Source organism: Sinocyclocheilus grahami, unplaced genomic scaffold (assembly GCF_001515645.1).
Source record: "Sinocyclocheilus grahami isolate Dianchi unplaced genomic scaffold, SAMN03320097.WGS_v1.1 scaffold1064.1, whole genome shotgun sequence".
Taxonomy (NCBI): domain Eukaryota; kingdom Metazoa; phylum Chordata; class Actinopteri; order Cypriniformes; family Cyprinidae; genus Sinocyclocheilus; species Sinocyclocheilus grahami.
In genome coordinates this window covers 63,295-86,647 of record NW_015506243.1, presented here as the reverse complement: position 1 = coordinate 86,647, position 23,353 = coordinate 63,295, and the positions used below count along the sequence as shown (strand labels likewise).

The 23,353-nt window shown below is 38.4% G+C and overlaps 1 protein-coding gene across 1 annotated transcript in view; it reads left to right on the top strand.

Moving 5' to 3' along the window:
- Window positions 1–373: 373 nt before the first annotated feature.
- The window catches only part of LOC107566252 (sodium/potassium/calcium exchanger 2-like), a 51,338-nt gene continuing 28,358 nt past the window's right edge, over window positions 374–23,353 (top strand). Inside the window, exons 1-4 of the mRNA XM_016251642.1 lie at window positions 374–612; window positions 1,754–2,815; window positions 21,353–21,391; window positions 22,101–22,209. Coding sequence (XP_016107128.1) covers window positions 1,976–2,815; window positions 21,353–21,391; window positions 22,101–22,209 — 988 coding nt within the window. The 5' untranslated portion in view covers window positions 374–612; window positions 1,754–1,975. The remainder of the gene's footprint in view (window positions 613–1,753; window positions 2,816–21,352; window positions 21,392–22,100; window positions 22,210–23,353) is intronic.

The following is a 23,353-nucleotide window of genomic DNA, read 5'->3' as shown; positions in this document are numbered from 1 at the left end:
CATAGTGATGTAGACATGTGGGGGCGTGTTAGAACGAGCCGTTTTAGGTAGGCGTGGCTGACTCTTAACTTTTATAAAGAATATCTCTTTGGGTTTGAGACTTTAGTCTTTGCAACTTTACAGATCTTCTTTATGCACCAAGAGCTTGTAACACTCCAAAGAGAAAGGACAACTTGAAATCACATCATGTGACCCTTTTTCTATCGTTCGAAACTCGTGATGATGCGAGAGTCGGAGAACGCCGCTGCTGTAACCACGGCAACGCTTCCACTCAGTGACGTCACTGAGCCACACGGCGACACCTGCGCGAACACACACACACACACACAGACACACACACACACACACACACAGAGAGAGACAGACAGAGAGAGAGAGAGCGGGGCTGTGGTCAGTCTGATCGTTGCTCCTCGCCATAGGGGATGTCTGGGAATAAAAGCATGAAACTGGACACAGAGATGCGCTCTCGGAGCTCCGCCCCTGAATAACATCACCATCACCATCATCATCATCATCATCAGAGTCGGAGAGGAATAACTGGAGGGCACGAGAGAGGACGCACGCGGACTGTCAACCTGCTGCACGCGTCGCGTTCATCCGTCAGCTCTGAATGTAAGTCACATTTTTCATTCATTCGATCCGTGACTTTATCAATGTGTTTATTTGCTTTTATTAAACTGTTCGGAATTATGACATTGCACATGATGCATCATGCGTGATTGTATGAGTATAAACAGATAACGGCGCGTTAGATCAGAACTCGCCTTCATATATCATCATTCCGTGATTTTATAGTCGGAGATTTGTGTCCTTTAATATCTGCTCCCAGAGCTCAGAGGTCATATGAGAATGACAGGTCTGTTGCATGTCACACAGACGGTGATTATTCAGGTATGACAGCCATACCCCACCTTTAATAGAAGCATGATAAATGACAGCATGATTAGAAGTGACATTGCCATGCATGGAGAAATGCACTGATGATGTTCACAATGTGAAATGACAAATCACTGAGAGAGAGAGAGAGAGAGAGAGAGAGAAACAACGGACTAGCATGAGTAAAGGGTTTAGAGACATGCACATATTCATTTAATTAACCAGCAAGCCAACATATCAGAAATTCCCAAAATAACTAATTAAACCAACTCATATTTTCCACTATACGCATCATTGCAATTGCAAGAAACAACAATTAAATACAAAAATAACAAATGCGTCAAGATAAAGACTAGGAGAATAACTAATATCTTAGCAAATGACCCAACTCGTCTAGTTTCTGGACTGCAGATCCTTCTGCTACTACATTGTTGCTGGACTTCTTATCAGCCTTAAGCATATGCCTCAATACAATATATGGGGTAAACTACTTTAATATACTAATGTACTATAGTATGCATACATGTGAATAAACAACCTTTTAAAAAAAGATCAAACTACATTCATTTGTTCGTTCTGGCGGCAATCATCAAGCAGGCAATTCTGTTGATCTAGTGAGGGAGAAGACGACTTTTATACGTGTTGTGACAGATCTTAAAGCAGACTGTGAAAGTTCCATTCTTCATTTTTGAAAGACTGTAACGAGTCTAAATGAAAAGAGGCAGTCAGATTTATCGGTAGCATCGGTGTGAATGTTATTGAGCTCTTATGTGTGGTTATATAAGGTGCGTGCTGTGAAATGTGCTGCGTCGGGCGTGAGAGGGATGCAGACATGCTTCTGACATTGTGCCGTTTCACTGTGACCTTGAAAATGCAGACGCAGCCGAGAGCAAGAACAAGTCAGCAATCGCAGATGCTCGTGCATTCACACGCACAGACCCTGCCTTCTCTCTCTCTCTGATTATTTTTCTCAGGCTAATATGAGGAAGCCTCTGGTGTGCTGAAGGACGTCTGGATTTACTGTACAAGTAGCGTTCTCAGCATGCGCTAAGCCCCGACTGTAGCGTAACGAGAGAGCGTTGAAGCAGAGAGAACAGCCATGGCCTCTGACATCCAGCGCCATCTGATTGTCTGCGTCCGCCAGCGCTCCTGGAAGAAACTCAGGCCTGGGCGGGTGTTTGGCCTTCTCGTTAGTCTCATAGCAATAAGTGCAGTGGCCTTCTCGTGGCGCTCTACTGCTCAGTGGGACGGGCTACAGAGCCACGCCCCACACAGGACACTGCTCTCCACACACCTGGGTTACCACAGTAACCTCTCGGAGGACACACCCATAGCCATGCGCTCGTCCGCGGAGTCAAACGAGAGTCAGGGGGACTATCCGACTGACCTGTTCAGTTTGGAGGACCGTCGGCGCGGTGCTGTTGTGTTGCACATGTTTGGCATGATCTACATGTTCATCGCTCTCGCCATCGTCTGCGACGAGTTTTTTGTCCCCGCGCTCACGGTCATCACAGAGAAACTCGCGATCTCAGATGACGTGGCAGGAGCCACCTTCATGGCGGCCGGGGGCTCGGCTCCTGAGCTCTTCACCTCCGTCATCGGCGTATTCATTTCCCACAGTAACGTAGGCATCGGAACCATCGTCGGCTCTGCTGTGTTCAACATCTTGTTCGTCATCGGAATGTGTGCCGTCTTCTCCAAAGAGATCCTGAACCTGACGTGGTGGCCTCTGTTTAGGGACGTGTTCTTCTACATCGTCGGCCTCGTCATGCTTATCGTTTTCTTCTTGGATAACTACATCACGCACTGGGAGAGTATCAGTCTGCTGCTGACCTACGCCACATATGTGCTCTTCATGAAGTTCAATGGGAATGTAGAGACTTTTGTCAAGGGCATCATTAACAGAAACCAGGTGGTGGAAGTGGAGGCCCAACCAAAGGTGAGTTCCTTCCTCTTACTATCCAACCGTAGTAGAGTCAGCGGACCCCCATTTGAGTGTGGGACTGGTTGAGAAGTAATTTGTGACCCTGGACCACAAAACCAGTCATAAGGGTCAAATTTTTAGAAATTGAGGTTTCATAAAAAGTGAATAAATGAATAAATCAGCTTTCCATTGATGCATGGTTTATTAGGATCGGACATTATTTGGCCGAGATACAACTATTTGAAAATCTGGAATCTGAGGAAAAATTGGCTTTTAAAGTTGTCCAAATGAAGTTCTTAGCAATGCATGTATTACTAATCAAAAATGAAGTTTTTATATATTTACGGTAGGAAATTTACAAAATATCTTCATGGAACATGATCTTTACTTAATATCCTGATGATTTTTGGCAAAAAAAATAAAAATCGATAATTTTGACGCATGCATGTAAATGTATTGTTGTCTATTGCTACAAATATACTCATGCTACTTATGACTGGTTTTGTGCTGCAGGGTCACACTTGGTCTTTGGTCTGATTGTAAAGAGTATTACTGCAGTATTGGGACCAGTGTTGGGGAAAGTTACTTTTAAAACTAATGCATTACAATATTGTGTTACTCCCTATAAAAGTAACTAACTGCATTATTTTTATGGAAAGTAATGCATTGTTATTTTTGAGTTACTTTTTAAATCTGGGCAGGGCTTGCTTGTTTGTTTATAATATAAATAAAAGTTCTTCTTTTGCAAATGTAAAAGCCTTTCACACCAAACGTGAAATGAATGCGCCTCAGGCTGAAGGAAATGCAAATTCACGTCTGTACAGTAGAGGGCGCGGATCAAACAAATCACATGAAGAATATGACGCAGGAGAAGAAAGTTCAACACTATTCAGCAATAACAAAAATAAAACACAAATGTGTCATTTTTGCTTAGTATGCTTGAAATGGATCATCGAAGGTCAGTAGCAAAGACACTGGTTAATAAAATGGGATTAAATACATAAATGATATTTGTCTTATTTAACATATTCAATTATTGTAGGTTTGTATAATATTCTGAGTTTGCATTTGACTGTTTTTATTCATTTTGATGAATACTGAATCTGTTTTTGTGCAGGTGAGATACATGTTCATATTTAGTCTAGAACTACAGTAACATCACGTTAACACAGTGCACATAGCGCCTCTGCACTTACTCCTGATTTCTCTCAACATGGTCAAGACATGGAAAACAAAGTAACTGGCGTTACTAATTTGAAAAATTAACTCAGATATTTCCTTCTAAATTAAAGGTGGGGTAAGCGATTTTTCAAAAACGCTTTAGAAAACTGATTCGGGCCGAATAGCAAGTTCAACCGTACGAAGCTATGAGAATACGTTTTGTGCACAAAGAAAACAATATTACACAATTGCTGAATAAATTATGTTATCATTGTTTTCTTTGTGCACAAAAAGTATTCTCATAGCTTCGTACGGTTGAACCACTGATGTCACATGGACTATTTTACCGATGTCCTTACGAAGTTTCTGTGCCTTGATCGTGGTAACATCCTTGCTGTCTATGGAGGGTCAGAGAGCTCTCGGATTTCATCAAAAATATCTTAATTTGTGTTCCGAAGATGAACGAAGGTCTTACGGGTTTGGAACGACATGAGGGTGAGTAATTAATGACAGAATTTTTATTTTTGTGTGAACTAACCCTTTAAAGACCAGAAATGGATGGGTCCGATAAAGGAGACAGTGTTCAGAATGTGTACTGTTGGGTGCCTCCAGGGACAGCGTTGGGAAACACAGCTTTAGACCTGCCTTCCTGAAGATTTCACTACCAGTCCTGCTTCAACACACCTGTTTGCAATTATCAAGTGTTCCTGAAGAACTTAATAAACTGGTTCAGGTGCATTTGATTAGGGTTGTAACTTTGCAGGAAGATGAATCTCCAGGAGAAACCCCTTCCTATACTAATCTCATACCAAGGGCCCGTCCCAAATGGTGCACTTGATGTGGTCTTCACTCATGCACGTCCATGAAGTCTAAGGCAACATAAGTCCACATCAAGAGCATTATTTTGGGAGAGAGGCCAATAGTATAAGATTAGTACATAGTATAGTATTCTTTGGTATGTAGCATTTGTTAACAAAACATGCCTGTCACAAAGGTCTCCACAAGAAATAGGGCTATAATTATCTGTCCTGCATTTGTTTGTTGTTGCTACTATATGTCTCCCCCTCATGTTATTAAGTACAGACTTAAACACTGTTGTTATAGAAAGCAAGTAATCAGTCTTTATTCAAACCACAAGATAGTACAAACGGTGATAAACAGAAGACAAACAGAAGAGGACAGGGACTGACGGGTTATTTTGCTGGACAGTGGGGTTTGGAGGAGGACAGGTCAGGATTGAATGGAGAGATCCTCTGTATGAGTTCATGAGGATGATGAAGAGTAATATATTCTAAACACGCAATAATGGACCTGAAGCAGCCCTCAAATGTTGCCAGGCAACAGGTAGATGTTTTCTTTATGGGATGCACGTAGACTCATATGCACATGTTCATGCATGACTGTGCATATAGTTTTCCTGTAGTTCTCTTTGTTTTGGTGTTCATGAAGGCATAAGCTCTTCATTTGTGATGCAGCAGTCATGGATGCATCTGAAATAATCCTGCAGGCTTTATGTACCATAATCCATTTCTCTCTGCTACTGCAACCAGGCCTCGACTAACAATAATCACGATCTAATACCTTGTTTAACCTTGAGCCTAATCCCTAACCCCTGCAGCTTTCAAAGCATCCTCAACCACGGCTCAAGAAGATCCGCAATTTCCAACGAAACTTTCAAATCGTCTGCATTGCATGTTGCTTCATTAATCCCAAAAATATTATTGCAAACCTACAGAAGAATTGTGCTACCTACAAACAATCCAGGAAGCATCTTTTCTGTTAATCTAAAATGAGTTTCCAGAAATAAAATAGCAGCTGGGTCATTCCGTGTCAACTCAACCAGAGGTCCCCAGCTCAAATTGTTGATTTTACTAATATTTTTGTCCAATAAGATTGTTTTGATAGAGGGAAACAAGATGCATTTCTATTTTCAACATTATTTATTCTTCAGACATTCTGCTTTAAATACAATTAGCATCAGCTGTATACAAAGTGACCAACATTTGGTTTTCAACTACTGAAAATGGGTAATATTCAACCATTTGAAAATGGAGCCTCATTGAGGTCCCCATATCTCTGGGACTGAAAGATGTAGGCCCTTGAAAATGAAGATTCTGAAAGAAAAGTTTATTGAGAACAAGAATCTAAAATCACATTCCGATATCTTTAATACTTCTTGAGTTATAGGCACACAAACGTTGGAGAAAAAAAAATATTTATGGCACCCAGACTTGTATGTTCAATGCAGTTGTTTTGACGGAAGAAAACAAGATATATCTCTAGTTTCAACTTTATTTGTTCTTCAGACATTCCTCTTTAAAAGAAAAGAAGTATCATATTTTTTGCAAAGTGACTTTCAATGGTTTTTGGCCATTGCAAATGTGTAAATTTTAATAGTTTGCTCCTGGAGCTATATTGAAAATCCAGTATCGCTGGAACCGAAACATACAGGGCCTTAAAAATGAAGATTTCAAAAGGAAAGATTGTAATTTGGCTCTGAATCTCAGGTGAAAATTGCCATTTTGAACCCCCTCTACAAAAAAGTGTTTTACCCAGTAAATATTCATCCATGACCGTTAATATTTTTGCTTTCATCACTATGCATGTCTGTCTTTCTTCAGAAAAAATAATATTAGCAAAATAAAAAATTTGAGCTGGGGAAGTTTTTGAAATTTGTTCTATTTGACACGGAACCACCCAGGTATAAGAACAAGATTTCGCTTGCGCAGTGATTAGGGCGTATCCAATCAGATACATTTGAACAGTCTTGCCGTTTGCACATTTAACTCAAAACATCCACAGATTCAGCAAACTGCTTTCGGGATCAATGCTGCAGTTATTGCAGTCACATCCATGCAGATACTGCTGGTTCATCACATGGCCTCCACAGCAGTTCACATACTCCCACAGGACTGTAATGTTTGGTCAACTATTTAAAATCTTTAAACCTGCAACCTTTGCGTTAGCAGCTCAAGATCTTAAAGGAGAGCGGTATTATGCATGTCCCTGTTATATACGTGCAAGGAACTGTTTTCAAAACTATTGCCCAATTCTATTTTATACCCCTTCACCTACCCCTTGTCCCTTGAAACAGAGTGTCAAGGGGTAGGGGTGAAAATATTCCCCTAAGAAATGGGACACCGCTACTATACCGTTACACTTCATCATACGTCGTCTAGCTCCTACAATACACACACCTATACTGCTGTGCTGATGTGCATTAGAGCCTTTAATCACCATTCTATATTAATGCGCTGCTTACTGACACACACACACACACACACACAGACACACACACACACACATATCGGAGATCGCGCAGCTTACACATCCAGGAGCAAAGAAACTTGTCAACGCTGTCCCGCGACTTTTATTAATACCATAGTTTAAATACTGAATTGCTATGTTATATTTTCCAGCAACAAGAGGATAAAATGACTGTTTTTGAAGTAAACTCACTCATTGTGAACCAAAAGAGAATCAAGACACCACTACCCCTTCATGTGAACACACGAAACGGATGGGTAGGGGTAAGGGGTAGAAATGGGATTGGGCCTATGTCTGTCTGTTCTTGGATTGGTTCCCCCTTTAAACAACTTGAATGCAGCATCATACTGTGAAAGTTTAGCTATAAGTGTCACATTCACAATCACCAACGTCAAATTTAGAAGATAGGGAATTCTTTTATCCCTCAGCCATTTTCTTTGAGATTTTGGCCCGAAGAATTCCTACACTGCCATTGTTGTAAGCGAGCATGGATTAAAGAGTCTTGACCAGGAGGAGTCTCGCGGTGCTGGGTCTCAAAGGAGACCGTATTGCAGCAGTAGGGGATTGTTGGATGGCGGAGTCATGTTCATTGCATCATTCTGTTCACAAGGGATTAAACAATGTCAAGTGTCGGCGAAGCCCTGCTGGGTTAAGCTGAACAAACTGTGTCCTGTTGAAAGCAAGACAACGTCTTTTGATATATCAAAGGCTCCTCGGCCCTCTGCTCGGATCTGCTGTTGTGTTTCAGATATGGCGACTTAAGTGGGCAAGACTCATGCAGGGCTAGAAAGGTTCATCTGGAGGTAGGGGATCTCTGTAGGTTGATGTCAAAAACATAATATTAGAGATGTAATAAGTGCAGTAGAACAGATGTATCTCACTGCGCCATTAGATTAGGCTGATGTGTCAAGGATGGCCACCGCTGTCTTTCTTCAACACTAATTGCTTTGACACCAGACAGGTCTCTATGGTGATATGAAGTGAGGTGAAGCGTTTGTGAAAAACAGCTTAACAAAAGGGAAGGAAAAACACACTGGTGCCACTCGTACCATGTTTTAATGGTGGTGTAACCTGACACGAGCCAAGTGATTGTAGTCCCAGAAACGCCGCCTCTCTTGATGGTCTTTGACTCCAGCTTGGTGACTTTTGAACTCTGTAACTTTTGAAAATTAATAAACTTGTGCTGTAGTTCAATTAAGTATTTATATTGTATTTCTAAGCACTGTAAGGCTTTAGTTGAGCTGCAGGAACAAAAACTGTTTGTAACTTATTTAAAATGAAGATTGGAAGCCATAGTTTAGTGATAGACTGGAAGTTATCTTGCATCAAATTGTCAGACACAATGTTTTTTTTTTGTTTTGTTTTTTTGTTAACTTTTTTTAACCGTATTTTAAAATGTTGCTATTGTACCAATTTCTGTAATCTTAGAAAACAGGAAGGATGGTTCCTCAAATATTTCATTGATAAATTCATTAACAATACTTACTGATTTTGTTTTGTGCTGGATGCTCTTGTTCACTTTCACTCACAGCAATCTGTTTATGTTAAGCGTTATTTTACTTTGCATTATTGCTCTGGATTTCACGAGTAATCGCTCTAAATGTAAACTGCATTAATGTTGATATTTCTTTGTAACACGGGTAATGTATAGCCTGATTTACAAAGCTAGCATGCAAGGGAGACTGAGTTGTAACTGTCAGTTTAAGCATCAACTATATTAATATTTTAAGACATAGGATGAGGACATGAAAGTAGAAACGACTCACTTTCTCTCAGTCTTTTAATTACTGTCATTTGCAGATCTAACCCTGTAAATGTTTCACAAATGTGGATGATGAACTGACAAAATATCTAAGCACCTTTAAATCAAGATTAAATTTACTTCAGAAAAATGTGTAAGATAGTAAGAAATGTTGGTTAATGGGCTAAAAATAATGTTATGCTTCTTTGCAGAACATATATTTTTAATTGTAATTAATACGATATAGCAGATCTCAACTGCTTGATTGCATCATGGAAATATGTGACCTTGGACCACAAAACCAGTCATAAGGGTAACTTTTTTGAAACTGATATCTATGCATCATCTGAAAGAAGAATAAATAATCTTTCCATTGATGTATGGTTTGTTAGGATAGGACAATGTTTGAAAATCTGGAATCTGAGGGTGCAAAAAAATCTAAATATTGAGAAAATCATCTTTAAAGTTGTTCAAATGAAGTTCTTAGCAATGCATATTACTAATCAAACATTAAGTTTTGATATATTTACGGTAGGAGATTTACAAAATATCTTCATGAAACATGATCTTTACTTAATGTCCTAATGATTTTTGGCATAAAAGAAAAATCGATAATTTTGACCCATACAATGTATTGTTGGCTATTGCTACAAATATCCCCCAGCGACTTAACACTGCTTTTGTGCTCCAGGGTCACATATTATCATACAGCTGTAATCTACTAAATGCAACTATAAGGCATGAATATATTAACATATTATAATCAACAACATCATCATTTGTGAATGTGAATTGTAAAAAGTACTATATAAATATATTTGTTTCTAGATTTTGATGCTTATAACAATAAAAGTTTCCAATTGGATACAATATTCTGTATATTTCCAGAACTTTACTATCAATTTTATAAAATTGATCTTGTTTTAAGAATATCAAGATATTTTGCAGTCTAGAAATGTATCCATTTTTACAGTGAGACAAAAACGTCCTTTTTGGCAGCATGTATCATCTGCAGAACCCAGCAGGTTCTTCTCAGGGATGAGAAAGTGAGAGCGACGCTGGTTTACAGTGTGTTTCGTGTGGGTGTTCTGCGGTGAAAGACGATCGTATGCAGGGTATTTAGAGAGTCTTCCGTTCTATACTGGTTCAAGTAAAGGACCTTTCTGTGAGATTTGTTACTGACGCTCCGATTATCCCCAAGGATTTAGTCTTACCTTGTGACAAGAGATGGAAATGAGTTTTGGAGGTATGAGCTCTAAAAGCTGCCTGGTAAATCTGGATTTATCTCGAGTGCATAAATAAAATACAGACTAGGAGTGGAGAATGCTAAGACGGCTCCCGATCATTCGTCCACTTCCATATCAGTAGCAAGTAGTGGATTTCTGAAACGATGAAGAAGAGTCATATCTATGTATCATCTATGTTTACATGTTTACACACGGATAATAGAACATAAATGATACTATTTATTAAAATAAAATCACATTAGAGTCTTTTCCTTTATGCATTAAACATCTCCGTAGAGCTTCCAAATACAGTAATTATTGCCTACAGTAACACATACACCTATATGGTTTTTTTGGTTTGGTTATTATTAACAATTGTCATTTTTGGACCATTACTTTATCAATCCTTGGTAAACACAAGGTGTCAATGAAGTGTAATTATGGTTATTACTTTAATTGCCTTTAGTCAGCATATCAGAACTAACCATACTTATTTTCTTACCAAAGACAGACATCTGCGGCTGTACAAACATCTGATTGGACGAGATTGTTTTACATTCTCTTAAATTACCTGTAAACTGTTCAAAAACCATTTATTGTTTCAGCTCTTAGAAAGAAATCAATCTAATCTGAAACTGTATCCACTGTTAGACAAGATGAGTTGTGCAGGCACTATTGGATCTGTTTTATGATTTCTCCTGCACCCTCGTCCTACTTTGCAAATGTAAATGTGTATATTTTTGTAAATATGCTGGTCCCACTGCCAGAATCATCTAGCCAGTGCATTAGTTTAAAACTGTCATTGATCCGCTTCAGTGCATGTCAGAATTTGTGCTATTTTTATCCTGACGTTGTCTTAAAAATGCGCCCCTATTGCCGTGAAATGCCTTCGGGCAGCAAACTTCAGTGTGCTCGGCTTTATATAGCGCTAAAACACAAGAGATCTGCCTTACAATTGATTCCAGAAGAGATGGTCGTGTGTTGCCCAAATGCCCCAAAAAATCATTAAAAAAACACATAAAACTGTAAATAATCCAGTTTTGATCAGACTGTTTTGTTGATAATTTTCAGTTCTGAAATATAAAATATAAGAATATTATATATGGGATAATATTATATGTTATATACATCGTCAACATTATTTATTCAGCATGATTTTGCTGCTTGCTGTTTGAGCAAGGCTTGTGATCTTTAAAAGGCTTTCTAGATTTAGAAGAGGATTTTGGAAGAGCGCTTGTGTGTCTCACACTTTTCTGAATGCCTGTTATAAAATGTGTATTAATTTTTGCATATTTGTTTCATGTAGCTGCAGAGATTTTTATCTTCATTTCCCTTCCTGATGCTCAAACAGCGGCAAATTCATCTCTATCCAATCATCCTCACATATACACCCTTTGATTTTTTTTACGCTTCCCACTCACAAACACACACATTTTAGCTGTTCTTCACACAAAAGTGTTGATTGCCTTAGAAGACTTGAAAGAAGTCATATATACTGCTTTTTGTTACTTTTAATAGCTTGCCATCTTAAATCAGTTATTATATCCAAAAGCGCAGCTTGGGTATTATGCTGAACATCTTTATTTTTTATTTAGTGGGGTAGAGAAAGTCACATGAAACCAATATGAGGCTGAGTAAATAATTCCAAATATCAAATGCTTCTCATTTGGTGACTCAGACATGCACGGTACATACAGTATACACAGAATCCGTGACCTTGAGGTTGTTATTGTCATGCTCTTCCATCTGCAAGAACATTAACACTGAGTGAAAACTGTGACAGTCTGTAATGTAAAGCTCTTCCGGCTCGGCTGCAAGCGAAGGTGTGATGCGTTTGCTCTCGTAAATCTCTCTAATCTCCTTATTAACTAGCTTTGATCTGTCTCTTCTCATATTTGCGAGAGAGCTTGTGACACCTGGGTCCATGTGGGAGGGCAGATAGGTCATGATTAGCCTTAGACTCCATTTAACTACAGATTTTAAGGTTGTGTTGTAGTACCACATTAACCAGCATTCCAGGCTTTTATACCAGAAATGGCAAGTTTACTTTCTTTTTTAGTATTATTATTATAATCATTAATATAAAATGTTTTCCTCAGAAATAATAATAAATAAACATTACTTTTTTTTAATGTCCATCCATTGTGGATATTTGTACATCTTGTATAATTGTGTTCGGTCAGGTTTATAATATTTCATGCCGTTAGGCATACACTCATTACATTAATTTGAGGCTGATGTGAAAGTTAAGTAATTGTTTTGCATATTTGACCTTTTTTGCAATTACTTGAGTAACATAGATTTAAATGTCTCCTTGATTGTCACAATTTTAAGGAATATTACTTAAAGTTTTTGAAAAAAAAATCTTAATTCATTTTGCTGGTCTTACTATGAATGATTCATCCATGCATTTTGTATATAGATCATAGATTATATAGATATTCTTGTAAAACCTGTTAACTGTATGGAGTAGCAAAATGCACCACAATGTAAAAATGTATCAAAACAGTTTGCATCGTGACAAAAAATAATAATAAAATAAAGTAATATATAATAAAAAAACTAAACTTTTTTTGCTTCTTGCAAATGGTTCTCTTCCCACTGTCAAAATAGCATTATTTATGTACTTACTTACTTGCTTACTTTATTAAAGAAAGAAAAATCCCAGTTTATTTGATATTATTTATTGAAGAGTTTGAACGGCCCAAGCATAAAGCCTTGGGGAACACCACATCACAATAGAATTTACTAGACACAGCTGAACGAAACTGTTGTTCTACACTGAACGTATAATACTGTGGTTTAATAATTTGAGTTTACAGAAAAACAGGATTTCAGTTTAGGATGGAAACAGGATTGGGTTTAAGCTTTGGGTGATTTATGCTTCAGTAACACCGCACATCAGGGACTAAGTGGTCTTGATGCTATCACCCCATGAATGTTAAAAATAACACATCCTGTCCATATGAGACCAGTGAAAGCTTGACCCTGTAACCACACAAAGACCCTCAATTCACCATTGCATCTGTTGCTGCTCATGATCACTGTTGTCTGTGGACTTAATTACCACGCCTCCAGATCATTGTGCTGAAATCAGTGCTCATCAGCATTAGAAGAGTGTCTGAATAGTAAATGTAAATGTGAAATAGAGATGCATATCAATCTCTCTCTTAAATAAACATAGATTACTTCAATGATGTAAAAAAAAAAAAGATTTCCAAGAATAGGGTACAAAATATGTATGTGTGTGTGTGCGTGTGCGTGTATATACATGTGTATATGTATAACAAGCAGAATGTCAAAACATACTCTTCCTGTGATATGACTCACTTCTTTCCGCTGATGTCGCATTCAAATCTGCCTCTATTCTGGTGTGCAGCACTCACATTTCGCAATCTAATCAATAACTGATGGATAAGATTAAGTCCTGCCCTGCTTTTTCTTGTTTGATAAGCAGTTTCATTCGAACATACGTCACAATACGCAAGTCAGTCGCAGTTTCTATTTCATATCGACTGCATATCGACATTGTCTGTTAATAGGGTTGCATGCAAAATGTGGGACACATATGGAGCGAGATTATTCTCAGCAATAATTCACGCAAAAGACACGTATCCCAGTTCACATTCATGAAACCTTATTCACATGCATGAAATTATATATATATTTACAAAAACCTATTCACGTGCACAAAATAAGAATATATAGCGAGGCCACAGTTCAAGTTAGATTCAGCAGAGGTATATGCAGTTGATCGTTTGATTTCAGTTTACTAGCCTAGTAAAGGTGTATTGTTTTACAATTCTAAAATGAATGTAGTAATAATGCATGATAAAAAAATATGTTGAAACTGTCAAAATGGATGGGTTGCAGCATGACTGTCTTGAAAGAGTTACATTTCCAAATTCACGTCACCTCATTACTTGTGGTAGGGGATGAAGTGGAAATAATAGGGTCACGGGTTGTCTCAGCAATTTGTACATCATCAGCCTCACAGTTCTGACATTATTAGTATCTGCAGCATAAACAAACTTAAATGAAATGTACATGGTCTCCAATGTGTGCATGTTATCAGCTAAACGCTTGCCATAGCAGGACTTGACCTACAAGACTGCTGTGACAGCTCTTTCATATTCTCAGTAAACAAAAACACAAGTGACTGCATGAAAAATATCCACAAAATATATTTTCATAACCTTCTATTTATTTACGACGTGTCCCATCAATCAAAACCTTTTTTATGCTTTACATTGAGTTTATGAATATCTTAATGTGGTATGGTGTCCACGTAAATAACGATTCTTTATTAAATAAACATAATAATCAATCAATATTAAATCATAACACACTCTGGACTAAACAGCAGCCGCTGGCTTACTCTGGTCACTTAGCAAATGACCCATCTTACTTTCAAGTTTTAAGTGAACATGCAAAAATAAAACAATATACGCTTGCGTGCATCGTATCTTTTGCATGAATTATTATTGAGACTAATCTCGCTCCATAGACACAATGCTGATTACAGTCAAGAAGGTCAAGTGTCTTCAGAGTAATTTCTAACTAATCTAATAGTCTTCATTTGTGCCTGCAATGCTTTTAAGTAAAGAAAGATCGAAATGTGCCCTATTTGTTGAAAGTGGTTTTTTATGCCAGAGAAATTTCCACTGTCATGCATTTCATAGACAACATAATGAGTAAACACAATCTAGATCAATTAAACATGGACATCATTCCCACTGATTCCATAATATAAGGGGTGCGGTGTTCCTCGCAGTCAGCCGCTGTGAGAATGCGTAATTACGTGTGTATGTATGTAAGGAGATCGTGTCAGTCTGTGTTTGATCCTGAGCGCAAGGTCAGTCATGATGAGGACTGAAGGTGAGGAGCTGCAGGCAGAAACCCGAGGCTCAATCGATCCAAGCTATTTTAAAAGATTAGGGAATTAGCTAATGTTGAAGGCAGAGCAGAGATGCAGGAATGCTTACTGAAGCATCACATGATGCTGCTGCTGTGGGATTGCAGCTGCAGAAATATTTGCTGTTGCTGGGTGAATTTGCACAATGCATTTGAAACAACTTTTCTGACATGGGTTGGCTATTAGGATTTCTTAAAGGACCTAACATTCGACTAATTTCAAAATCTTTAGAAACATTTCACTGAAAAATGTACATTCATTTTTCAGTTCACTCAGATAGTTATTCTCATGATATGATGTAATGAAGAAAAAATGTATTAGATTTATTAATAAATTGCATTTATTGTTATGCTCATAGTATGATTTGTAATGAAACAATTAAGTTTATTAATTTTTTTCAATTCACTCAGATAGTTATGCTCAATGCAATTTGTGATGAAGAAAAAAAATATAACATTTCTTATTTTATTGAATTCACTCAGTTCTGCTCACAATATTTTTAATGAAAAAAAAACATTAAATGTATTAAATTATTGAATTCATTCAGATTGCTTCAGTTCATGCTTGTGATATGATTAGTAATGTAGGAAAAAAAATTAACGTTAAAATAATTTTAAGTATTTGAAATAACATAAGTTCTTATATTCCTAGTTTGATCAGCATTTGATACATTTTCTTAGAATTCCATTTATTTAAATTTCTCCTCCTGTTATTCCAATTCAAATACCTGGTCATCATCCTGTAGATTCAAATTACAACTCATGAACCAAAAAGGAGCCAATTCTAAAATTCTGAATTTCACTAAATTTTCATCTTTTAGAATAGAGTATAACAGAATATTTGTTATGAATAAATATGAATATGTATATATGTGTGTGTGTGTACATACAGTGGTCACAGTGCTGGAGTCGGTGGTAGTTTGCAGGTTAAAGCAGGTCTGATTGCAATCAGTCTCTATGATGAGGCTTGTGAAAGGCTAATTATCATAATGACTGAATTTACTCTATAAATGTTCATTCAGCAGCCTGCGATCATAATCATCAACATAATCACAACCTTCGCCAATTCTGTTTTGTTGGCCCTCATTCCATCTCCAAGGTGACCCTGACACATATGCATGCACACACACACACACACACACACACACACACACACACACGTCTGGTCTGCTATCCTTGTGGGGACTCTCCATAGGCCTAATGCTTTTTCTACGGTACAGACCATATTTTCTATTGCCCTACACAACCCCTACACCAAAAACCTACCCCTTACTGGAAACTTCCTGCCTTTTTAGGTATGAAATTGACCCTATTTACTTACTGCCGAAGTCTTAAGACGTATCGTACAATTAATGTCAGTGTTTTGGGGCTTTTTTTGCAAGATGCTTTTAGGTAAAAGGCTTAATATTCAATCTGTAATGCCTCCAATTAGTCAGCTCAGCTCTATTATCAGCTTCACTTTTGGTTCGCATCTTCAAATCTTGCTCTGAGCCGCTTAGAGAAAATGTAACTACGTTTAGTTCAAATCCCTGAGCACAGCTGCACCTTTTAGCTAGTTAATGGGCTTTTCGCTTACACACATTACATTTACCAACATAAACCGGTGTCATAGCTGGAGCAGTGATTTGGTGTTTTGTTGTTTACGGAGACATGCAGACATTTAGTGGCTTGATATTTCACTTAAATGAGGAGGCTCTTCTCTTTTTTCTATTAAATGTTGGAGATTGATGATTTGGCTCCTTTGTGATGTGTCCTGAAATCCCCTGTAGGTGATGAGAGTGGCTGCTTTTGTAATTAGTTCTGCTTGCAGAAAATTGGGTCAGTAATTAGCAAGTGGGGGAGGCTTCAGATTTATTTATTTATACATTAATTTGTGCATTTATGCATTTATCTATATTATTATGCTTTCGTCCATCTATTCTTTTTATGCATTTATGTATCTATACAGTTATGCGTTTATTTATGAATGTATTTTTTCTTAATGCTTTTATCTATTTTTTCAATTATCTATTTTTGCAATTATTTATTATTTTTTTTTTTTTATTTGTGCATGCATGCATTTATTTATGCATTCACACATTAATCCATACATTTATGAATGTATTAATTTGTGCTTTTATTAATGTATTTGCCCATTTATTTGTCTGTACATTTTTTTTATGTGGAGTTATATTGGAAATTTGATGAATATACTAAAAGGTAAGATTCAAAAAGAAATGTTAGTGTTCTCAACTCTCTGAATGCAAATAGATGTAGATTACAGTTGAATAAAGGAATGGAAATGGATGCTGATTTTTAACACTCTGTGTTAAGACTTGCACGGCAGGTCTGTTCAGGCTGGTGATGAGTGAACTGTGTGCAGAGACTTGAGGTATAAATTGATTTTCTCCTTTTAAAATGGCCATCCGGGCTCTATCTTGGAGCTAATTTAGCCCTAAGAGCTAATTTTAGAGTCTTCTTCATCCTGATTGAGGTTCCAATGTTTCTACTTTACCTGCTGAACTGATGATCTTTCAGCTCGGTGGTGCTTTGTTGCAGTTTGTTGGATTGAGAACACTGAAAGGATACAGTTTACAGCTTGCTCTGACAAGAACAACACACTTCATGAGACCGTCTGACTGTAAACCCGTTCTTGAATGAATTGGATTAGAATAGATTGAACCACGCTGCTCCAGGCCGGGCCGGATTGACTGGTTTATCAGAAAGAGTTGTTTTAAGCAGGGCTTGAAAACGAAAAAAAAAAAAAAAGAATAATAAATTTAAATCGGTTCACTCCAAGAAGAATCGATATTTTAACGTTTCTGTTCCTGCGTTCCTCTGTATTATTATCATTCCGAAACCGGTTTGAGTAGAAAAAAATAATGGTTAATAACATTATTTTTAAAAACTTTTTCTTCGTCTATAATAATTGTTAAAAAACGCCATTTATAAAATTGCGATTTGAGAGGAAAAGAAACATAAGTCGCATAAGCTCACGTCACATTTTATTATAACATACAGAAATAATGTAGCCTAGGCTAAAATGTGAATAAAGCTAAATGTTTACAAACATTTTAAACAGCATATACGTATATATGATAAATACAGTTATTAGTTTCCTTTTCGCCACAACAAATTCTCTAACGTTAGACTATGTGTTTAAAAACACCAATCCAAAAACAAATACAGAGTTCTGGCATGAAACTCTAGATGGCGCAGTCCGATAGGTCTAACTCAATCTGACCTAATGACATCATTATCACATGGCTCAGCTGATTGGTTCTCTCCTGTATCGGTAGCCAATGAGCTCGCTGCTCAACATTCAAATATATGACTAGAGCTTGCCGTAGCAGTTGCAGCTTGCTTCAGAAACCCTCCACCTTCCCCAGCTCCACCTGTATAGATCTGCTACGAGGTGATTGATGTATGCTATATGGGGGTTATTTCATGTATGTTATATTTGCAGCAGCAGTATTTCTTACATGCTCACAGCAGCATGTTGTGGATGTATTGGCAGTAGCAAGTCTTGCCAAGACCAAATACATTAACATCGTCATGTACATTACCATGTCAATCCCTCCGAGAGTTGTCATGACAGAAATTAATTTAAGGTGAAACGGATGCCTACCTCTCTCATTTGGCATGAATCCAAATGTTTCCATATTCACGACATATCTGGATACTTAAATATTATTTATTATAGGCTTTGTACTTCACTCGCATTGATGCAAACATCATCTTTCGCATCGGCTAAGTAAACAGCACAGTGAGGCGGTGGTCACGCTGAACGCAGCAGATTGTACAACGGAGCAGTGTTACGTTTTATATGTTTCTTTAACTTTTTCATTTGATGTATTTTCATTTGATAATGAACAGGCTGCAATGTCTCAAATATATGTTGTGTCTGTGTGCGCGTGAGGCGCCGGCGCGATCATACCAACGCTGGTTGGTCATACAGATAGAAGCAAGACATCATTCAAAACTGTCGCGCTTTTGCAAAATAGATAAAACTGTAAAGCTTTTGCAAAATAATGAAAACTAGCTACTTTGTGCTGTCTCGTTTTCCTTTCCATGAACTTTGGATCGTGTCACAATAAACCAAAACTCAGCACATATTTTTCTTTCGTTTTGTTACTCTGTCAATGATTAAGTGAAATATATTTTGTGTATAGGCCAATATAGGCTATTCCTTTTATGTATCAATGTATGGTCAAATTATACACTCAGTGAGGTCAAAAGTCAGGGCGCACATTCTGTGAGGTCAGAGGTCACAGCACACACTTGGCGATGTCAGAGGTCAGAACACATTTAGTAGGGTCAGGAGTCACAGAATATTCTCTGTGAGGTCAGAGGTCAAAATCATTCAGTAGGGTCTGAGGTCACAGCACAATTTTGGCAACGCCAAAATACACACTCAGTGAGGTCACGTCACAAACACTTGGTCACAGCATGCATTTGGTGAGATCAGAGGTCCAAATAGACGCTTTGTGAGGTCAAAAGTCAAAACACACATTCAGTTCCGTCAGTGCACACACTCTGTGAGGTCAGAAGTCAAACACACTCTGTGAGGTCAAAGGTCAAACACACTCTCTATGATGTCAGAGGTCAAACACATTCTTTGTAAGGTCAGAGATAAAAAAAAACCTAAATTTTCTGCGAGGTAGGTGGTCAAACACTCTCTGTGAGGTCAGAGATAAAAAAACTAAACTTTGTGAGTTTTGAGGTCTAACACACACTGTGAGGTCAGAGGTCAAACACACTCTGTGAGGTCAGAGGTCAAACACATTATCTGTGAAGTCAGAGGTCAAAGACACTGTATGTGAGGTCTGAGGTCAAACACTGTCTGTGAGGTCAGCGGTCAAACACACTCTGTGAGGTCGGAGGTCAAACAGTCTCTGTGAAGTCAGAGATCAAACACTCTCTGTGAGGTCGGAGGTCAAACACACTTTCTGTGAAGTCAGAGATCAAACACACTCTGTGAGGTCGGAGGTCAAACACTCTGTATGTAAAGGTCGGAGGTCAAACACACTCTGTCAGTTGATGTTGTTGGTGTGTGTCTCTTTGGAGTCTGATGTCGGTGTTCTGTCCGCTGCTCCTGTCTCTCATCTCTGTGCTGTTGTCTCTTCTCTTTCTCTCTGTGTTGTGTTTATCGCTTGACTGTGAAGTTGAGCCCTACTGCAGTGGAGGAGGACAGCAATTGTGAAGTCAGAGGTCAAACACTATGTGAGGTCAGAGGTCAAACACACTCCTTGTGAGGTCAGAGGACAAAGACACTGTATGTGAGGTCAGAGGTCAAACACTCCCTGTGAGGTCAGAGGTTAGACACTCTCTGTGAGGTCAGAGGTCAAACACACTCTGTGAGGTCAGATGTCAAACACATTCTCTGTGAAGTCAGAGGTCAAACACTCTGTGAGGTCAGAGGTCAAACACACTCTCTGTGAGGTCAGAGGTCAAACACACTCTCTGTGAGGTCAGAGGTCAAACACAGTCTGTGAGGTCAGAGGTCAAACACAGTCTGTGAGGTCAGAGGTCAAACACACTCTCTGTGAGGTCAGAGGTCAAACACTCTCTGTGAGGTCAGAGATAAAAAACTAAACTTTGTGAGTTTTGAGGTCTAACACACTCTGTGAGGTCAGATGTCAAACACATTATCTGTGAAGTCAGAGGTCAAACACTCCCTGTGAGGTCGGCGGTCAAACACACCTTTTGTGAGGTCAGACACTCTCTGTGAGGTCAGAGGTCAAACACTCTCTGTGAGGTCAGAGATAAAAAACTAAACTTTGTGAGTTTTGAGGTCAAACACTCCCTGTGAGGTCGGCGGTCAAACACACCTTTTGTGAGGTCAGAGGTCAAACACATTATCTGTGAAGTCAGAGGTCAAAGACACTGTATGTGAGGTCTGAGGTCAAACACTGTCTGTGAGGTCAGCGGTCAAACACACTCTGTGAGGTCGGAGGTCAAACAGTCTCTGTGAAGTCAGAGATCAAACACTCTCTGTGAGGTCGGAGGTCAAACACTCTCTGTGAGGTCGGAGGTCAAACACACTCTCTGTGAAGTCAGAGATCAAACACACTCTGTGAGGTCGGAGGTCAAACACTCTGTATCCAATGGTCGGAGGTCAAACACACTCTGTCAGTTGATGTTGTTGGTGTGTGTCTCTTTGGAGTCTGATGTCGGTGTTCTGTCCGCTGCTCCTGTCTCTCATCTCTGTGCTGTTGTCTCTTCTCTTTCTCTCTGTGTTGTGTTTATCGCTTGACTGTGAAGTTGAGCCCTACTGCAGTGGAGGAGGACAGCAAGCTGTCGGTAAGTATTGTCCATAGTCTGTGTGTCGGTCTGTTTACTCGTGTTTGTGCTGTGTTGTAAAGCATGACTTTATTTAATGAAACCCTGTGATCCACAATAGAAGAAAGAGCCACTCCTGAGAGTTTATTATTATTGTTTTAAATATATTTCCAGACAGATAATAGAAGGATAAGCTAAATGAATGGATGGATAAATACATACCCACCCAAAAAGAATATGACAGACAGACGGATGTGTTGATGGATAGAAGGAGAGAGAGAGAGAGAGAGAGATGGCACCTTGACATCTGCAAGCACTGATCCCTGATCCTTGGAGCAATTTACTCAGCGTTTGTCTCAGCACAACACACACACACACACACACACACCCGACACCTGTATGATTGTGTTAATCAGCAGCTGACTCTTCAGATTGCACTTACATGTTTCCATAGCATCAGCTGCTCTGAAGACGTATTAAGCCCGCTCTTAACCCTTGACCCCAGTCACCCTGACCGCCCCTCCCTGACCTCTGATGGGTCAGGACAGGGCTGTCCTTAGCTGACGCAGGGCCCTCCTCAGTCCATTCGTGATCGCGTCCCGGGGAGGGGGGGTGTCTGGTTCCCCTCTGTCCGTTCGGAATCGCGCTCCGGTTGGGGAGGGGGAGGGGGACAGCCCTCGGTCAGGACTTCCAGACCGCTTTGATTGACGTGTTTATCCTCCTATCACAGGTCAAACCCCGGCTGCAGAGAGGAGGAAGCTCCGCCTCTTTACACAACAGCCTAATGAGGAACAGCATCTTTCATCTGATGATCCACACACTCGACCCTCTCAGTGAAGGTAACACACACACACACACACACACACTCCATCCACATTGAGTAGGAGCAGAACAGTGTTCTAAATTATTTAAACTTAATATTAAACCATACATTTAAGGTTTTGGTCTTATTTATAATATTTCTTATGTGGTACAATACTAAAACCATAATAAGCATATTCAAGTGAATTTGTCAAATCCCGTGAAGACATGCCATATTCCAGCACAAAATAAAAATAAAAATATAATAAATGAATAAATGAAATGACAATTAAATATAATGCATTTTTAAAAATAGCTTTTTGATTTAATAAAGAAAAAATATGCTTATTAAATGTGTATTTTAATCTACTACATATCTACTCTGTAAATATATTATTTGAATATACAGTTAGGTCCATATATATTTGTACATAGGCACATTTTTTATTATCTTAGCTGTTGACCAAAACATATTCAAGTTACAGTTATATAATGAATATGGGTTTGTGTCCTGGAGCTGGCGATGTGATTTGCGTCAGTTGTTTTGTAGAGCATAAACACGAGCGACATCTGCGTGGGAACTTTTTAGCTCTTGTGCAAAACTCCCAATCACAGAGATTCCTATTGAAGTGACTGGATTTCAACAGTCCCAGCTGAAGCCGCTCGTCCTGCTGTCTGTATCTGTTTATTCACAGCATTCAGAGACACTGGATGCTGTTAGTTTCTTTCAGGTTTCCATGTGTGTTTGTCACTTTTCATTGTGTGTTTTTCCTTGCTAAAGCTCCATCTCGTGTAACCCATAACCCTGGTATCTTGTGTTGCTCATTCACATACAGTATGTGTAAATAATGACTTTAATCACTCACAACAACCTGCACTGATTCATGCATTTTTGTAGACGCATAAACAAAAAAATAATGGCTGATTGATTTCATATTGATTTTTTTAAAATGTTTTCTCCCAAGCACTGTTTACTGTTTCTCCTAGCTTTTATCAGTTAATTTAATCTATTTTTTTTAGCAAAAAGTAGTGTAATTAAATTAGTCAGATTAGTTACAGACTTATACATTACAAATATCTTACTATTTTTAAATTTTATATTATTATTTTAATATCTTCAGACCGTATAGTCACAGTATTTGAAAATGTCATAATATATATATATATATATATAGTCTTTTT